Below are 18,437 nucleotides of genomic sequence, written 5' to 3'. Positions count from 1 at the left end.
GCAGATGTGGAAAAGATACAGAATGTTCTTCCCTCATTGTGTTGCAAAACAATCTAGAGCGCATCAGCTGAAAGTTCATTAGGTGATAACAACAATTATGATAGTTCAGGTTTACTATTAACCCATGCTTCCTTTTCTATAACAACACTGAAAAGTTCAAGGGGTTGTACGTGGAAATTTACAGGCATTAATCACCTTTTCTTATTGGAAATGCCAAGAGCGTGTTATAAAACTTTAAAAGTGTGACCTTCACAGACTTAATAGGTTGTCTGCGGACTGTTTTGTATTCAAGCACTTAATATTTTCTTGCCAGGAATATCAAAAAGATGTGACGTTTACGTTTTTTCTTTCATATGACAGCTGAAAAGTTCAGTATAGTGCTCTCTTCTGTACCATAGAGCTCTATTTTAACGATCTAGTCGCAAAGTCTAAAGCGTATGGCCCAAAAGCATTAAGAGCATGCCCGAATCTACTTTTGCTAAATAAAGGACGTAAAATTACAGTTTGCGTCTCATTGCATTGATCTAACAGGGTTGTACTTATTCTCTTAATGAGTTATGGGTGTGTTTTGAACATAACGTTCATTAAACCAATTAGTTTCATCTCCCATTCCCTTTAAAAGTCAGTTGCGTCACCCCATGGCGCAGTCACTAATTACATGGTGGACTTTGTAAGTGGAAAAACTAAAAGCTTTACTAGCGAGAAAACAGTTAAACACACTATCTGCAGCACGAGGATAAAGAATGAGCCTCTTCCATTCAGCCTCTTTACTTTCTATTTAAATTACTTTTACTCTTTACTTTACTCCTTTAATTTCATGGATAAGAAAATGGTGTTGTACGCACTCCACAGAAGACATCCATTAGCCTAGGACAGGGCTATTCAATTGGCGGCCCGCAATTTGTTCCGGCCCTCCAAACAGTGTGACCAAGACATCAAAAATAAATTTAGTTCAGTCGAAAAACAGCGGCTATAGTTATGAAGTGATGTGCGTCTGTTCAATACAGCATAAGCTGCAGAGGCTGCGCAGAGCGTGAGTCACCATAAGCAAGTGGCGAGGGCAGCCGAAAACATTTGGATGTGTTTGTAGAAAAGGCCTTTTGTACTATGCATTGATAACGTCAATAGGGATGCAACGATTAGCCGATTTCACTATTAACTGCGCTTTAATTCATCACAGTTAATTATTCGTAAAGGCTTCTAAGTTGCATTTCTGTTGCACTGAACAAAATGAAACTGCTGCAATTAAACAAAGTTATGCCAAGTTGCCAACTGTGCGTTAGTTTAAAAGTCCAAGTATGTAAGCTGAGGCTAATACGCACACACACAGGATTAACTATAGCAGCGGCCGTTTCCATATCACGTTTTTTCCACTTGCAAGTTTGTTATTTCTAATGTTAGAACTTATGACAATATGCACACACAAGTGGAGCAACTCGCTTGCGTCTTTCCAGGCGCATGCAGTAGAAAACATCTTACAATGAGAGTTGTGCATGCCTTTCAGTGCAATGTAAACAAAAGATATGTTAGATAAATTATTTTTAATAACAAGTAATTAAATTACACCCAACAAGGGTGTCTTAAGGAAAAATACAGCATATGGGCTCTTATTTGCAGTTGTGTTATCACTCCCAGCCTTTCGTTTAGGATGCTTTTCATGAACTGGCCCCCATGACAAACTAATTGAATAGCCCTGGCCTAGGACTTTAGAACAGCTTATAGTTGGTCAACAGCACGGCCTATTTCACTTCCTCCAAATAACAATCGCCAACAATGCTCCTTAACACACCTCCTTTTTTTGACCAGTGCATCCATGAGGCCATGAAGTGGTGCAAATGGATTTGGTATTTCAATAATGTGGTGCAAAGTGTGAAAATTACTGTTGCGCTGGTCCAAAAAATACACATCTTGTGCCTTATTGCGCCAAGTGTATGATAGGGCCCGTAATATCCCTTTAAAACACTTTTAAAAATGTCGGACACCACGCATGAAGGAATTAAGCTAGCTTGTTAGTTGTTACAAATTTAAGTGGATTGTACCTAAAACAATTAAGCTCTCCTAAAAAAGGTAATAATTGTGTTGCTTCAGGTCATTTTAAATTAGTAGTTTGAACAAACAGCAAAAGTATCTTTTGGTGAAGGTAAAAAGCTGTAAAACTGCTACAGCGAGAATTTGCAACTGGGTTAACAGCAAGTTACCCTAAATTATATGTTAAACAACTGTAAATGGACGTTCCTAGCATGACGCTTCACTTTTTATGTTTGTTGTTGACATTGCTGTGGTTCTTTTTTAGTTTTTCCAAGTTCAAAGTTGTTTGTGATGATCATTAGCTCATCATATGACTTTCTCATCCCCACCTACATGCTCTTGGTTGTTTTTGTCTGTGTATGTGTAAGATATGCACTGTAAAAAATTAAGTCAGTACAAAAAACAAAACACAACAAAACATAATCTTCATTTCCTTTAGTTTCTTTTTTCTTGTGCACTCTTCATTTTTTTCACCTTTAATTGATATGATAGTAGAGAGTATAGGAAAGTATGGGCAAAGGAGAGAGTGGAAGGATTAGCATAAAACCTCGAGGGGAGAATTGAACTTGTGTTGCTATGAACACCAGAGTGCCATGTGTCATACACCATTGGCGCAGATGTGTACTTAACTTTTAAAAACATCAGTCGCACTGCCTAAAATGTCTAAAGTTGAGTGAATAAAAAACTCTTTTGTAAATTGGTACTAAGAAATAATACATTATCAGAACAAACATAGTTCAATTAAAAAAAACATGAAAGCATGCTTCACATGTGAAGCATTACAAAGCATTTTTCCCAGTTTGTCCTGTCATGTTTTGATTAGTGTGTTTCAACACCTGTCCTGTTTCTAATTATGTGTCTAATAAATGTTGTATTGTCTCTGTTTCAGTTTTTTTTTTTCAATTGAACTATGTTTGTTTGTTCTGATAATGTATTATTTCTTAGTACCAATTTCCAAAAGAGTTTTTATATTCACTCAACTTCAGACATTTTAGGTCAGTGCAACTGATGTTTTGTAAAGTTGAGTACACATCAGTGCGTTGACACATAGCACTCTGGTGTTCATGGCAACCTGAGTTCGATTCCTGCCTCGGGGTCCGACTCCTATGCCGATCCTTTCACTCTCTCCTTTGGCCACACTTTCCTGTCTATACTCTCTACTGTCGTATCAACTAAAAGTGAAAAAAAAGTTGAGTACATGAGAAAAAAACGAAAGGAAATAAAGGATTTTTTTTGTTGAGTCAACTACAGGCATTCTAGTTCTGCTGACTAAAAATGTTTAGTTGGCACAACTTAAAAAGTTTTGTTACAGAGTAGTTCACCTCTCCAGAAAACTAATAATCATATGTTAACCCAACTAAATATTTTTTGCATTACTGAAAAATAATTTAAGGTCAGTGCAGCTGATTTTTTAAAAAGCTGAGTGAACAAGAAAAAGCTTAAGAAAATAAGGATTAGGTTTTTTGTTTGTTTGTTGTTGTACTGACTTAAAACTTTTACAGTGGTGTATTATTATTGAAATGTGGTAGTTAATATTAGATTTACTGTACTTTAAACTGAAATTCTGGCAAATAACAGCCACCATTTTTAGGTCAATTATATGTATTTTTCAAAAAGTATCAACTGTATTGTGGAACCTTGGTCAGGTTTGTGATGTTGAAAATTTAACATTTTGACCTTTATTGACATTTTAGTAGCATGCTAATATATAATATATATTAATTCATATTGTTGGCTTTTTTACCATAATCTACATAACCAATCTAGCTAATGTCATTTCAAACTACTGCAAATAACAATGAAAGTCACTTTGTTAACCTTTTTAACATTAAAAGAAATGAGTGAAGAGGTAAAATTCCACAATGCAATTCAAACACGTAAACAAATGGAAAACACCCACAATCAATGACATGACTCAAGTCTTCTCTGATGTGATAAATCTCAGATAAAGCATAACAACTAATAGCCAGAAATTACAGAGTGAATCAGTTTCTCCTAAAGGCAGATGACAAGCTATTGCATAACAGAGGGTTGCTTAATTTGCTAGGCCATGACTTGTTTTTAGAAAATCGCCAATAGTTAAAATCCGTGAAAAAATTCAAACACTCCAAATGTGTGCGAATATGAGAAACATATAATTAAAGTATACACTCTGATTGGCAAGAGTTCAGCATATTGTCTTTTCCTGTGATTATAAATTACTGTGATTGTAGCAGATAATGCACTTAAGATTTGACTCTGTGTTACACTATATAAGATGATAAAGTGATTTGATTACATTGATCTAGTTTAAAGACAGAGCTTTTGTCTTTGCCATGTAACAACGATTGAAAAACATCTTTTATAAATCCAATCAGACTTAATTCCTTGTGTTCACAGATAAGGACAGATATAAGGACACGTGCCTCTAATGATTATGAGGACAGAAGCACTCCCTGTCTGTCCCATGCTTGGTGCACAGCTGTCTCCTGATTAAACTACATAAGACCGAGACAGCAGAAATAATCCAATTCTTTTTTCCCAATGCTTTTATTTCAGCAGTTTACATAGAAAACTTGTTTGACCAAGCAATAATTGTAAACACTACATAATGAATGTCATCATGACATCAGATTGACGATTGTACCTCAACGTTGTGGGATGTTGCATTCTGTTTGGAAATAAAAATCAGGTTGACATCAGAACCCAGACAGACGTTGCATTTTGGTCACTTTCCAACACAACCTAAAATCAACCAAATCCATCAAATCATGTACAGCTTGATGTTTTGTGGACGTTATCAATATGACGTCTATTAGACATTGGATTTTGGTTGCCATAGCTGACGAATAAATGTCAGTATTTGACTTTATATGAAGTTGGTTTAAGATGTTGACTCAACGTTGGATTTTGGTCACTTTCCAACACAACCCAAAGTCAACAAAATATCAACATCATTTCACGTCAGTATTGGATGTCAAAATAACATTGTTCTTGAATGCTGGTGACTTAAATTTAACCTAATATTAACATTTTATGACGTTGCGTGTCTACTGGGGTAACACTCAATTTCAGTTGCAATAAAGTACATTAAAGTACTATAAAGAGCAATAAAGTACTTTCCATTATGTTTTATTTTTGTGTTTTATGTGTTAATTTAATATCTGAATATAACCCAACAATGACAGCACCTAAACAGATAGGAAAGCAGCACCCCTCAAATTAAAATACTAAATCAATATCTAAACTCTGGTACCACAATATATTGCGTATGATAGTCTGGTAAATAAAAACAAAAGGAATTAGCAGCACTTTTTTCAGCTTAGCTGAGCACGATGGATGTTCATATGTTCACAGCGTTGACAGCTCTAGTGATGGAGGCGGAAGTGGGGGTGTGTTGTGTGTGTGTCACTGTCAACGTTCTCCAATGCGTTTCAAATACATTCCAAATATCCAGTCTTGTGTTTAATTGTTTAATTCAGAATTATCTCCGATAACGGCGCTGAAATAAAGCAAGCTTCAGTGTGCGCGCATGGAGCCGTTTCAGTCAGAAGAACCGCCCTTCAGCACTGCGTATTTAGGAAGCACGCGCGCTATAACGGAAAAGAAATCATAACTTACCATTTCTTTGTACATTCCAGGACAAGTTCTTGATACGAAGCCACGAACTGAAATTTGGTGGCTTTTTTGCCAACTCTTTGTAACCTTTTCCACACCGAAGTCATTCTTCTGTAGGAAATGCAGTATCCGCGAATGAAGTCAGGCGCATGGAAATAAGCTTTCTACCGTCCCGCCACTGCACAAAAAGTACAAAAACTACTCGAATATATGGCTGTCAAGTGGCTCGCGAAGTGAAATGTCCTTGCTGAGGAGCACAAGCAGCAGCTCATGCGGCTCAGTCCCACCGAACTGTCGCCATCGAGTAAAGACCATTTACGGAAACTACTGCATCACGTTACACACACCAGAGCAGACTGTCAGTGTATTGCAATTAGTTGACTTGGTGCAAAAAGCAACATCTGTGCGTAAGGAATAGAGAGGAAGGACTTCATCTTTCGCGTCATGGAGCGTCAAGAGATGAAGTGTTTTTAAAAGCAGCTGTCTGACAATGAAGTGATGAAAGTGGAGGAAGAAGTGCAGGAGTAGGTAGGAAGGGTTATGCAAACACGCCTATGATGCAGCAGTATGCAAAAACCTCCCTCATTGTTTTCAGAGCTGTACTGGAGGTATTGATCATGACGGGTCAGGAGATGCATCTAGTAGGGGTCAAAAGAGGACACATGTTATAAATAGGTATTTTGTGAAATTATATTTCCTTTGCAGTTACATGAAGTATCTAAAATGATGATTTTACAACTAAAAGCTACTACATTAAATAACTATATAAACAAACTAAGGCATTTGCTTTTAATTGTCGACCAATGGGCGGCAAATAAATACTTTTTTATAGAGTTTGTAAAAGTAAATTTACTAAAATTAGAAACAATTGTATAGGTATTTCTATAAGTTTGATTATTTATTATTATCAGAGATGCACTGATGTATTAGCCTATAATCTATATTACAGTTTTATCATTCATTCATTAATTTTTCTTCAGCTTAGTCCCTTTATTCATTAGGGGTCACCACAGTGGAATGAACCACCAACTTATCCAGCATGTGTTTTACACACTCATTCACACTCATACACTACTGCCAATATATTCAATTCACCTATAGCACGTCTTTTGATTGTGGGGGAAACTCCACACAGAAACGCAAACTGGTCCAGCTGGACTCGAACCAGCAACATTCTTGCTGTGAGGAGACATTGCTAACCACTGAGCCATTGTTCCGACCCATTGCAGATTTATTTATTTATTCATTATTATTATTATTATTATTATTATTATATATTTTTCATTTTAATCTACAAACCTACAAACTAATTACAATTATTAAATGATCAAGGCGGGATGGGGAAGGTATGGGGCTTGTGCTGTTTTTGAAAAATGTCATTGATATTTAATTCATTCGTTCATGCATTTATTCATTCATTTATTCATTTTCTTTTCGGCTTAGTCCCTTAATAAATCTGGGGTCACCACAGAGGAATGAACCACCAACTTATCCAGCATATGTTTTACGCAGCGGATGCCCTTCCAGCTGCAACCCATCAACTGGGAAACATCCATGCACACACACACTCATTCACACACATACTCTACGGACAATTTAGCTTACCCAATTCGCCTATACCACATGTCTTTGGACTGTGAAGGAAACCAGAGAACCCAGAGGAAACCCACGCGAACGCAAAGAGAGCATGCAAACTCCACACAGAAATGCTAAATAACCCAGCTGAGGCTCGAACCAGTGACCTTCTTGCTGTGAGGCAACAGCGCTAACCACTGAGCCACCGTGCTGCCTGATATCTAATTCATTTTATTAATTATTTAAAAGAAGAAATTAATAAACCTCTAAACTGTCTGCATCACTCTGAACAATCAGCAATATTTGCTGAAAGAATTAAAAGAAATATAAACTCATTTATTATTTGTTGTAATAAAGTATAATCTGAAGATAATCTAGTCATAATTAGAAAAGATGGACCGAATATTTCTAAACTGTCACAACTGATGTAATGTAATGTGTATTTATAGAGCGGATTCATCATGTATGGCCATACACCCAAATCAGAGCACCCGGAGGAAACACAGGGAAAACATGTAATCTCCACACAGAAATGGCAACTGACCCTGCCAGGACTTGAATCAGCCACCTTCTTGCTGTGAGGTCTATATAGCTATTGTAACTGATGAAAGAAACTAGTAGCATGTGATAAAAATCAGTGTCACAATGAATTGCTATGACAACATAAGCAAACAACTTATAGCAATGACAACTCAGGCAAACAGGGAAACAAATCTAATGAGAATACAATGGCTGAAGTCAGATATATCATGAAATAAACTTATAGGTTATTAATTTTGGATTTGTATAATGTGTATTGGAACTTTTATATGGGTAAAATAATGAACAACGCTGCCAAAAGCATTATTTATTTAACTTAATGATCTGGAGCAGCAGTGTGGGACTGTCCAGTCCTTGATCACAGTGGGTATTTTTAGTAGACGTCGGCAAGGGGGATTTTTCGAGTTACACAGGGTCTATTTTAGATGTCTGAGAGTGAGGGATAAACAGACAGAAGCAGCTGATGGGATGGAAGGAGCAGTGCCTTGTGAGTTATTGGGGGAGTACAAACATTTGGCTCAGCTGATGACCTAGAATCCAAATCGGTGACCTCCTTAGTCATATTCCTGGGTGACAGTGACCTCGTCCTGTCTGCTAACTTTTTACATTGCTAACTCCATTATAAATCTGAAAATCAAAATAATTATTGACTGATTATCTGATTGTTTGAAACTGTTAGTGTTTGTTATGGGAGTTGTTGGACACAGTTTGCAGACTAATTTCAGATGCACAAGTATGAGTTAGCTCATTTAAATCTAGCAAACAAACTTAAGTCCGCTGGGAAACTGTCATTATGGTCATGATGATGAGTTTCCAAAATGGTTCCCTCCCTTTGCTGGGCTTCACAGGCAGGGTTTGTGTCCGAGCAAGACATGAGCTCATTTGTAATAAATGCTTACTCACTAGGTGGATCAAGAAAATCCACATCCTTATAATGACACACCACAACACCTCAGAGTACTGTACAGGTGTAAAAAAAAACAAGGGTTTGATATAATAAAAGGAACAGTTTACCCAAAAAATTAAATTCTTTTATCAACACATTCTCCATCCTCAGCCTCTTTGAGTTTGACATTCAGAGAAATAAAAATACTGTGGAAGTCAAAGACTGTTTTCCTTCAACATACTTCAGTATATCTCTCTTTGTGTTCAACTGAAGAAAGAAATTCATTAAAGTTTAGAATCAGTTGGGGATAAGCAAATAATGAGGTCTTTTTGGGTGAACTATGTATAAAATCTATCTATAAGTTCTATCTATCTGTAAGTATAAATTCTGTCTATATGTTCTATCTATATGTTCTGTCTATAAGTTGTATCTATTTATAAGTTCTGTCTATAAGTTCTGTCTATCTATAAGTTCTATCTATAAGTGCCATCTGTCTGACAGTTCTATCTATCTATAAGTTCTATATATAAGTTCTGCCTATCTATAAGTTCTGTTTATCTATAAGTTCTTTCTATAATTTTTGTTTATCTAAAAGTTCTGTTTATCTATAAGTTCTATCTATCTAACCGTTATATCTGTAAGTTATATTTATCAGTTCTATTTATCTATAAGTTCTATCTATCTAACCTATATATCTGTAAGTTCTATCTGTAAGTTCTATTTATTAGTTCTGTTTATCTATAAGTTCTATCTATCTCACCGTTATATCTGTCTGTAAGTTCTACCTATAAGTTCTGTCTATCTATAAGTTTTATCTATAAGTTCTGTTTATCTATGTTCTATCTATCTATAAATTTTGTCTGTCTATAAGTTCTGTCTATCGATTAGTTCTATCTATAAGTTCTGTTTATCTATACGTTCTATCTATTTATAAGTTCTATCTATCTAACAGTTCTGTGTATCTATTAGTTTTATGTGTAAGTTCTGTCTATCTATAACTTCTATCTATAAGTTCTAGCTATAAGTTCTACCCATTTATAAGTTCTATCTAGCTATAAGTTCTATCTATAAGTTCTATCTTTAATTTCTGTCTATAGGTTCTGTCTATAAGATCTATCAATCTATACGTTCTGTCTATCTATAAGTTCTATTTACCTATAGATTTTATCTATATCTATCTATTTATAACTAAAAAGATTTTAGTTTAGTACTTTCAATTGATAAATCATCATCATCATCATCATCATCATCATCATCATCAAAAAAAAAAAAAAAAAAACCTGAATAAAAAGTCACCTTCATCTTGAATGACCTGAAGGGGAGCAAACCAACAGGAAATATCCATTTTCTGTGAATGATACATACTGTTCAAATTCTTAACTATTCTAAAAACTAGGTGATGCGAGCATGAATTTATATATGCATGCAGTGTTTTTTTAAGTTAATTGATTCTTTTAATCAGAAAAGACATTAGGTTTATTAAAACAAACATAATGTTATAAAAACATATTTTAAAAAACAGATGTTAAAATGACTTTCAATTGCAACATTGTTCAATTCTGAAAATAATTAGTGATGATACTTGAAGAGCAAACCAGTATTTAAAATGATTTCTGAAGAATCATGTGACTCTCAAGATTGGAGTAATGGTGCTTAAAATTAATCCTGTTTTGAAATTTATTCAAATAGAAAACAGATGTTTTAAATTGGTATAATTGTGAAATATTCGTAATATGATTTATGATTGATTTAACCTGGAGCTTGACCAACAGTAGACCAGTTCAGATACAAATCACTTTTATAAGGATTGGAATGTCTTTTTAAAATTTAAACAACCAAAAAAACAAGTATGTTTAAAAAAAGTGTTCAATGATATCTGCCATAATATTTATGCCTGTAAGATTTATTAAAGGGCTGAAAGTGCATATTTACCCCATCAAAAAGACTAAAAAGATTGCAACATGACCTTTAGTTTTAACAGATGTACCTTGGTAAGAGTTTCCAACAATGTCTTGTACATCTGTGTTTTATTTATAGAGGCATGGGAGAGCTTTAGAAGAATGCCACATCCTTCAACTCTTAATCACGTCGTCATACCAAATATGAGCAATTGTGAGAGAGAGAGAAACACTCTCCCTGAAGAAACAGCGGCGTGGAAAGTACAGTGAGTGTTTTAATGAGTCAAGAGCAAGGTTTTGACACGTGCGTGAGGCTTGTGGCACAATGATGAATGTTCAGCGCTGTGAAGCTGCCAAGAGCTTTGTTTCCTGTCGTTTACCTGCAAAGACTCAAACAGAAGACCTCTTCGACTGGAGCAGCAGACAGGAAACATTCAATAAAATCTGCTGTATTTTAAAGCACACACCGTTAGAGCAGCTGCAGTGAGCACAGAGATCTTCACCTTCCTGATTGGCAGTGTACTTTATCCACCTGCTCAACCACAACAGACATAAAATGTCAGAAATGCAACCAAAGCTGCATTCTTAAAAATAACGTTAGGATTTTTTTTTTACTAATACAAAACAAATAAATATTAGCTCATGTAAAATTTGCAAACATAAGTTAATAAGTTAACTCAGCTGGGAAAAATCTATTTGGTCTAAAAATAAAATAAAAACAAATAATTAATTGGCTTAGTTAAATGGCAAACTACAAAGACATTATAGTTTACTGTAATGAAAAATGTGCAGTATAATTGAAAACTAGGTTAAAACAGCCTAGCACTGTACATAAAATCTTATCAGATCATATAAAATATGCACTAATGTAGGTCTAAATAAGATCGTATTTACTTTTGGCCATTGCCATCAGCTAATGAAATGAAATGTTATTGCTATAATAATGCTATTTAAAATGAATTCTGCTGTGGTGTATTATTACATAGTAAACTGGTATAGACTTGCTTCTAACAAAACCAAAAACTACAATTTGCTAATTTCTAAACTACTCTTTCAAATACACATCATTTAGTTATAAGCACACTTATGGTGACCGTGACTATTACATAGCTAAAGTCTTTATAAAAACTAATTATAGGACATGCAGCCCCTGTGTTAGTAATTATATCAGTTATGTGAAGAGTCTTTACAGTAAACTCTGGCCTGTGTCTGAGCTTGTTCCTCTCATCACCATCATCTCTCCCAAACTCAAAAGCTAGCAGTGTTTCCTAATAAGTACAAGAATAGTTAGCAAGAACAGTTTGTTTATACTCGCGGCCTAATGAGAAAGAGCCTCAAAAAAGCTCTGTACCTCAGTACAAACAGAATAATTATTTTAATCAGATGGAATGTGTCTGGCATGAGTCAAAGATAAACATTACAGGAGAGGAATCTGAACGGGGCGATATGGAAAAACGATGCTTCACGGAGTGGTTATTTCCATCTTGACTGAAAACAAGAACCATTTACAAAGTCATAGGAAGGAAATGAGTGCCACCTAAAGGCTGATTCGATCATATCTGCTGTTTACAATGTGTTTTTTTGAGACTTTGGGTTATAAAATATTAGACAACTAAACTTTTAGTTGGAATTACTAAGCTACAGAAAAATAAACCATACTTTTATTGTGTTTGAACCACAGTACTACAGGCCTACTGTTAGTTAACACTTTACAAGAAGGCTCCATGTTAATTAAACTAAACTGATGATGAAAACTTTCCCAGTAGCTAGTGGGTTGCAGCTGGAGGGGCATCTGCTGTGTAAAACATGTTGGATAAGTTGGCGGTTCATTCTGCTGTGGCAACCACTGATGAATAAAAGCGCTAAGCTGAAGGATAATGAATGAATAAATGATGATGATGAACTTGTAAATTATTATCAGTCTTAATAGGTTGTTGTAACTCAATGTTGGATTACAGCAACCCAGCATTTTAATACATAAACATGAATTAGTTCATGTTTAATAGCTCAAAAATAATTAAACTTCCAAATGATTTTTAGCAGGTATAAAGTTTTAATCTACTCACTAAAACTAAATTGTCAACTGGTAACCCATTGCTGGGTTACAATAGCACTGACTTGTTGTGGGGTTTAAGTAAAAGTGTAATCATGTTTTTGGTACATTAGCCTATTGTTTGTTAACACTTTAATAGTACTTTTTATGGGGATTGGGTTATTTCTAGGGCTTTTTAAGAAGTCAAACATGGCATAAAATACTTTACACAAACCTTTTAGTAAAAAAAAAAAAACAATAAATAATTTAAATTTTGGAAGTTTAAATTGCTGGAAGAAAACAAGGATCAGCCACTGTGGGTTGCCCTCTTGCCTCACACCAAGAAGGTCACTGGTTCGAACTTCGGCTGGGTCAGTTGGCATTTCTATGGGGAGTTTGCATGTTTTCCCTGTGTTCGCGTGGGTTTCCTCCAGGTGCTCAGGTTTCCCCCACAAGTACAAAAACATGTGGTATATGTGAATTGGGTAAGCTACAGTGGCTACAGTAACTGGCTACAGTGTATGGGTGTTTCCCAGTGTGAGTTGCAGCTAGAAGGGCATCCGCTGCGTAAAACATATGCTGGATAAGTTGGCAGTTAATTCCGCTATGTGGCGACCCCTGATTAATAAAGGTACTAAGCCGAAAATAAAATGAATTAATGAGTGACTCCAGCCTCATTCACAATACGAGTGAGTCGCAGCAGCAAAGCGACAAGAGACCGTTCATTTCAATGGAGAGCGAGCGACTTTCGGGAAGCACCGACTACACGAGCGACAGCGACCGTTTGGTGACCAGGAGGATGTGTCTGAATGAGGCATCTGTAAACATGAAATTAGCCTTTTTTTCAATGTCCTGTACTTATTTTGTAACCAGGTTTATCCTAATGGTAATGTAGTAATAGTTCATGGCGATTTGCCAATTTGACAATGGGTAATCTGGATGTATAAGAGGCAGGGAGTGGGGGAGGGGGCACTGGGTTATTTTAAGGTCTTTTTAAGAAGTCAAACATGGCATAAATTACTGTACACAAGCCTTTTAGTAAAAAAAAAAAAAAAAAAAAGTAAATTACTTGTTGGAAGTTTAAAATGCTGATAAAAAGTGTTACCAGAATTGTAGGTTAATAGGAGGGCTAAAGTAACCTTTTTTAAACATCATAAGAAGAGAAAATGATACCATCATGTGCCTAAATTTTACATATTTTATTTTAATGTTGTATAAAATGCACATTTAGTGTTTAAGTTACTAATGAAAGCACATGTGGCAAAAAATAATATAGAATAATAAAAATAAAGTATCTCAAATGCTGGTATATGCGTGATAAAGAAAATAGATAAGTGTGAAATTGACACATCTATGTAATGTAACACAATGATATAGTGATTTGATGCTAAAATAATATGTAAGGCATGTCTCTAATTTTGTTTTTTGATGCATACACTCTTTACCATAAGCAATAAACATCCCAGACTGTTTCTGGCCATAACATCCTCTTCCTGTCAGTCCTCATCCGGTTGTTTTACTTCACACGGTTTTCCAAACCTACAATATCCATTGTAATGGTATCCTACAAAAATAAAGGCCTTGTTTCATTCTGTCCTTCAAACAATGGGGTCATGTTTGTCACAGAGGATCGTGGGACGTCAGATCCAGGACTCATGCTTGATTTAAATGGGGATGTGGAAGGAGTCTTTGATCCACTGGTCTCTGGAGTTTTGTGCGGGTTGAGGAAAGGATAGCGGTGTGTCTCCTCTCTCTGCTTCATGGTCGTCTTCATCTTCCTCCTCTTCTTCTTCAGAATAACCATTTTCGGTGTTGAAGGAGCTCTCGCAGAGGGAGGACGAGATGTCCTGGAAGGCTCCTTTGTATTCCTGGATGGACTCGTATAAAGACCACAGCTGGCACAGCAAGGACATGTCTAACTGCCGGAGGCCAACCTGCAACAGACACATGGAGACATGAGCTCTGTGGATTCACAAATATTTGAACTAGAAATAAACTACAATATTTATATATAGTTGTTTTGATGAGCTGGTATAATTAATTTATGGGGGAAGAAACTCCCTTTAAATATTATAAAAAAGATTTTTACAAATGTCAGCACAAAAATGCATTCTGTACGAAACATTATTTTATTTAGATTTTTTTTTAATACAACATGCATATACAAAACATGCATTTCCTAATATTTACGTTAATTTAAAAGTTAAAATGCCCTTCAATCAACAAGTGAAGTTTATTTATAAACTAATATTGAGAAGATCACGTGCTTATGAATGCTTGCCGCTAGTCCCGCATTATCCAATTTATGATTTACCAATCAGACGATTCCTAAGCCACTATAAATACCCTAAGTTCCATATAACAACCAACTTTGTGTTGAAAAATCTTCCCTTCCACCTCTACTCCTCCTCCTTTTCTGGATGGGTGGCCCGGTGGCCCAGTGGTTAGCACTGTTACTTCACAGCAAGAAGGTCCCTGGTTATAGTCCTTACCAAGCCAGCCGTTTCTGTGTGGGTTTACACGTTCTCTCCGTGCTCACGTGGGTTTCCCTCGGGTTCCCCGGTTTCCTCCCACCATTCAAAAACATGCAACTTAAGTTAATTGACTACTCCAAATCAGCACCATAGACATGCACCTAATAAATTATCTCTTAAGAGCAATCACTAACTGTCCATTAGCTTCAACAATTCCTTTATGTTGTCCCAACACAAAAAGTTTAGTTACTTGAATGTTTTTAAAAATTGAAGTGGATTAAACATAAAACAATTACGTTACCCCCCACCAATAAAAACCCAACAATTGCGTTGATTCAGCTCATTTTAAATAATTAGTTTGAACAATCAGCAAAAATATTTGTACACTGAAGAACCCTAAAACTATGAATATTTTCATAGATTTTTTTTTGTGTCGTTAACGTATGAAAGCAGCATAAATACAAACATTACATCTAAGATCTTAGCATACATTTTAAACTCAATTGAAATCGGGTTGTGTTCATCAGATCTGCCGCTGATTCCTCATTGACCCAACATAATCAGCGCAGTCGGGGTGAGTGACGTTAAAGTGGCGCAGTCAGGCGGGTCTCTCACTCTCTCTCTCTCTCTCTCTCTCTCTCTCTCACTCACTCACTCACTCTCACTCTCTCTCTCTCTCTCTCTCTCTGTCTCTCACTCACCATGTCTTTGCGCAGAACAGCCAGCGCTGCGTCCAGACTGGCCGGTTTGCTCCGCTCGAGGCAGTCGCTGACCCTGGACTTGCTGATGTCCGCCTGGATGCGGGTCCTCTTGCTGTAGACCTTCTCAATGTCCCGCCAGGACCCGCCGCTGGAGTTTAGGATACCGCTCAGTCCTTTCGGTAACGGGGGCAAACCTTCAACGGGGCAGACGCTGCCAGCCGGACACTCCGCTGGACTGCACTGAAACCCGTTCATTTCCCTCCTCAAAATACAAACACGCTCTCACTATATCAGGCCCGGTGCTGTTGTTTTGTTCATGTATTTCCGAGATATCCAACTGATATTAAATGCACAGCCTTTCTTATATTTAAGGTGTTTTGAGCACACGGATGACCTTTTACAAATGCGACAAACTGTCACCGATCAAATCAAATGTCCGGAAAAATGAACAGAAGAGTGCGTGTCAGCGCTGTTCTTCAGTGTATCCTCTGCTTTTGAAAAAACTATTAACAATACCTCGTTTACACTATTAGATCATTCCTCTTCAATAATCTCTGCTCTTTCAGGAGGAGGTGATTTTCCGCTTATCCTTATTTGCATGTCTTCGTAAATCAGCGCGTTAGTAATGCTGGAGATAAAAACGAAGCTCTGCCAGTGGATATGATCCAAACCGGTCAGGAAACGCTGGATAGGAGATCAAGGCGCCCCGCTTTGTTTTCGTTTATCGTTTTCTTTTGTCTTGTAACGTTACAGCTAAACCTCGCCCACTGCATCTCTCCGCCCGGTGCGCGCTTTGGCCACGGCGAGGCGCTGTTTCACACTTTTCTGTCAAGCGTCTGATGCTGTTCTGCTCTTCCTTTTGAAGCGTTTTCATCGGTTTCAATCATTTTTAATGTTTTAATCTGACCCTTGACTTTACTTGGTGTAAACGTGTTTACACTGCATTTAAGTCAAGTGTGTTAACTGTCACACTAACTCACGACAAAACTGTTTCTCATAAGTGCACGCTGCAGTGTCGTCATCTGAAATCTGACTTTTAACATAAAAATTGACGTATAACAATTTCAAATGTTCGATAACAAAAACAATTACAGCCAATCAGAATCAAGTTTTAGAGGTAAAGCGTTAAAAGTGTCAGAAGGCAAAAATACAGAACATTTTTCCAAGAAACACTAAAAGGGGTAGTTCACCCAAAATGAAAACTGTCATTTAATCTCCCTTTACATGTTTATGACCTACTTGTGATCAACAAAAGAATGTAAATCATAAAAGTTTAAAACCACATGAGGGAGAGCAATGAGGCAATTTTATAATTATGCAATAAAATGGAAAAGCAGCAACACATTCTACTGACTGCATCTCACATTTTCAATAACAAAGTATCTCAATATATCTTTTTATACCGCAACACAAAAAATAACCTCTTCGGGCCGGTCACAGACAAGCTGTTTAGGTCGAAAATTTAAGACACAAGAGTAAAATAAACAATTAAAAATGGAGAAAAAAGGCACTAGAGATGTCAGAATCTGAACTTAAACTTCAGTGCCATATTAAACTTTCATTTGCAAACATATACCAAAATGAGTGCAAAAGCTGTGTACTAGAAAGCAAAAATTGCTAGATGCAGGGAAGTGTATAAAACAAAATAACTTTGGTAACATTATATTTAGAACATTAATAACCAAGTTAAACTTGTTTTGAGTTCTGCATTTCCGGAATGTTGTGTCATATGCAAGATGCTGTAAAAGCAGCTACAATAACAGCAAATCATTCATCTCATGCATAAAAAGAACCAAAACAGGAAGGGAGTTAAAAACTCAAGACAACAGAATGAAAAGAAAAAAATACAAAGCCTAGAAATGAACCTGAGCACTACGTTTGATGGAAAAGAAGTGCAGTAGGATGTGCAAGCAAGATGAAGGCCAGTGCAATATATAAAACAACTTTAAATGAACTTGATGCAGCGTTTCATAAAAAAGAAAAAAAAGATGTAGGCCAGTGGAATAAATAACACTTAGAAACACTTTTTTATTTACTTTTAAGGTGACACAGCATTCTAAGTATGTGATGCTCATGCTTAAAATGCAAGTGCAATGGTCAATGAAAAAACAAATCAATGGAAAAGCAGTGAAGTGGAACGCAAAAATTCAAGATTCAGGGCAGTGCTAAAAAGCAAGACAAAATTCTAAAATCACCTAATTTAAGAAAAACTTTTCATATTAGTGCGACATTAGAAAAATTACAAAAAGCATAGCAGTGGAAAACAAAAACGCAAGATGTTGGAAATAGACACAATGCAAAAAGACAGTGAAAAAAAAACGTAAGCTCTGTACTATAGACAGAAAAGCGCAATAGTTGATAGAAAAAAAAATATAGAACTGAAAACTGCACAGGAAAACAGAACTTTAAAAAGGTGAAAAGCAAAATATTTTAAATTCGCATTGTTTTTAGAAAGAAGCATCATTTGAGAAACCCTGAAAGTGATAAAGCACAAGCAACCCCTTACAGTTTTCGATTTAAACACAAAAACTTAAAAATTTAAAAATAACACTTATTTTGAATAACTGCACTTTTTAACAATGCCACTAGGGCTGGGCGATATATGGCAAAAATGCAATCTTGATAATTATTATCCATATGGAATGATAACAATATATATTTCCATATATAGTGGAAGTCAGAATTATTAGCCCCCTTTGAATTATT

The 18,437-nt window shown here is 36.1% G+C and overlaps 2 protein-coding genes across 52 annotated transcripts in view; both read right to left on the bottom strand.

Moving 5' to 3' along the window:
* Positions 1-5,983, bottom strand: part of ehbp1l1b (EH domain binding protein 1-like 1b) — a 51,679-nt gene extending 45,696 nt beyond the window's left edge. For all 50 annotated transcript variants that reach the window (XM_021479360.3, XM_021479361.3, XM_073914802.1 and 47 more), the window contains exon 1: positions 5,629-5,983. In XM_021479360.3, the coding sequence (XP_021335035.2) occupies positions 5,629-5,732 (104 nt within the window). In that variant the 5' untranslated portion in view covers positions 5,733-5,983. The remainder of the gene's footprint in view (positions 1-5,628) is intronic.
* Positions 5,984-10,086: 4,103 nt separating this feature from the next.
* On the bottom strand, positions 10,087-16,439 carry fam89b (family with sequence similarity 89 member B). 2 transcript variants are annotated; one of them, XR_012386376.1, is made up of 3 exons: positions 15,732-16,439; positions 14,002-14,490; positions 10,087-11,056 (listed from the first exon to the last, which is right to left on the bottom strand). XR_012386376.1 is itself a non-coding variant. In XM_021472292.3 (2 exons), the coding sequence occupies exons 1-2, from the start codon at positions 15,984-15,986 to the stop codon at positions 14,221-14,223; spliced, it is 525 nt and encodes a 174-aa protein (XP_021327967.1). In that variant the 5' UTR covers positions 15,987-16,439; the 3' UTR covers positions 13,737-14,220. The 2 variants fall into 2 exon arrangements, 1 of the variants encoding a protein (XP_021327967.1); XM_021472292.3 differs by lacking the exon at positions 10,087-11,056 and having other exon boundaries at positions 13,737-14,490.
* Positions 16,440-18,437: the final 1,998 nt, after the last annotated feature.

Source organism: Danio rerio, chromosome 10 (assembly GCF_049306965.1).
Source record: "Danio rerio strain Tuebingen ecotype United States chromosome 10, GRCz12tu, whole genome shotgun sequence".
NCBI lineage: Eukaryota > Metazoa > Chordata > Actinopteri > Cypriniformes > Danionidae > Danio > Danio rerio.
The sequence above is the reverse complement of the archived record's forward strand: the minus strand, read 5'-3'. Positions and strand labels throughout refer to the sequence as shown.

What these genes read in the sequence shown, in the direction of transcription:
- fam89b (XM_021472292.3), bottom strand. Translation starts at nt 15,986, where the DNA reads ATGAACGGGTTTCAGTGCAGTCCAGCGGAGTGTCCGGCTGGCAGCGTC. An exon ending in CTGTTCTGCGCAAAGACATG is followed by an intron (nt 14,491 to 15,731) that starts GTGAGTGAGAGA and finishes TGTCTGTTGCAG; the next exon opens with GTTGGCCTCCGGCAGTTAGA.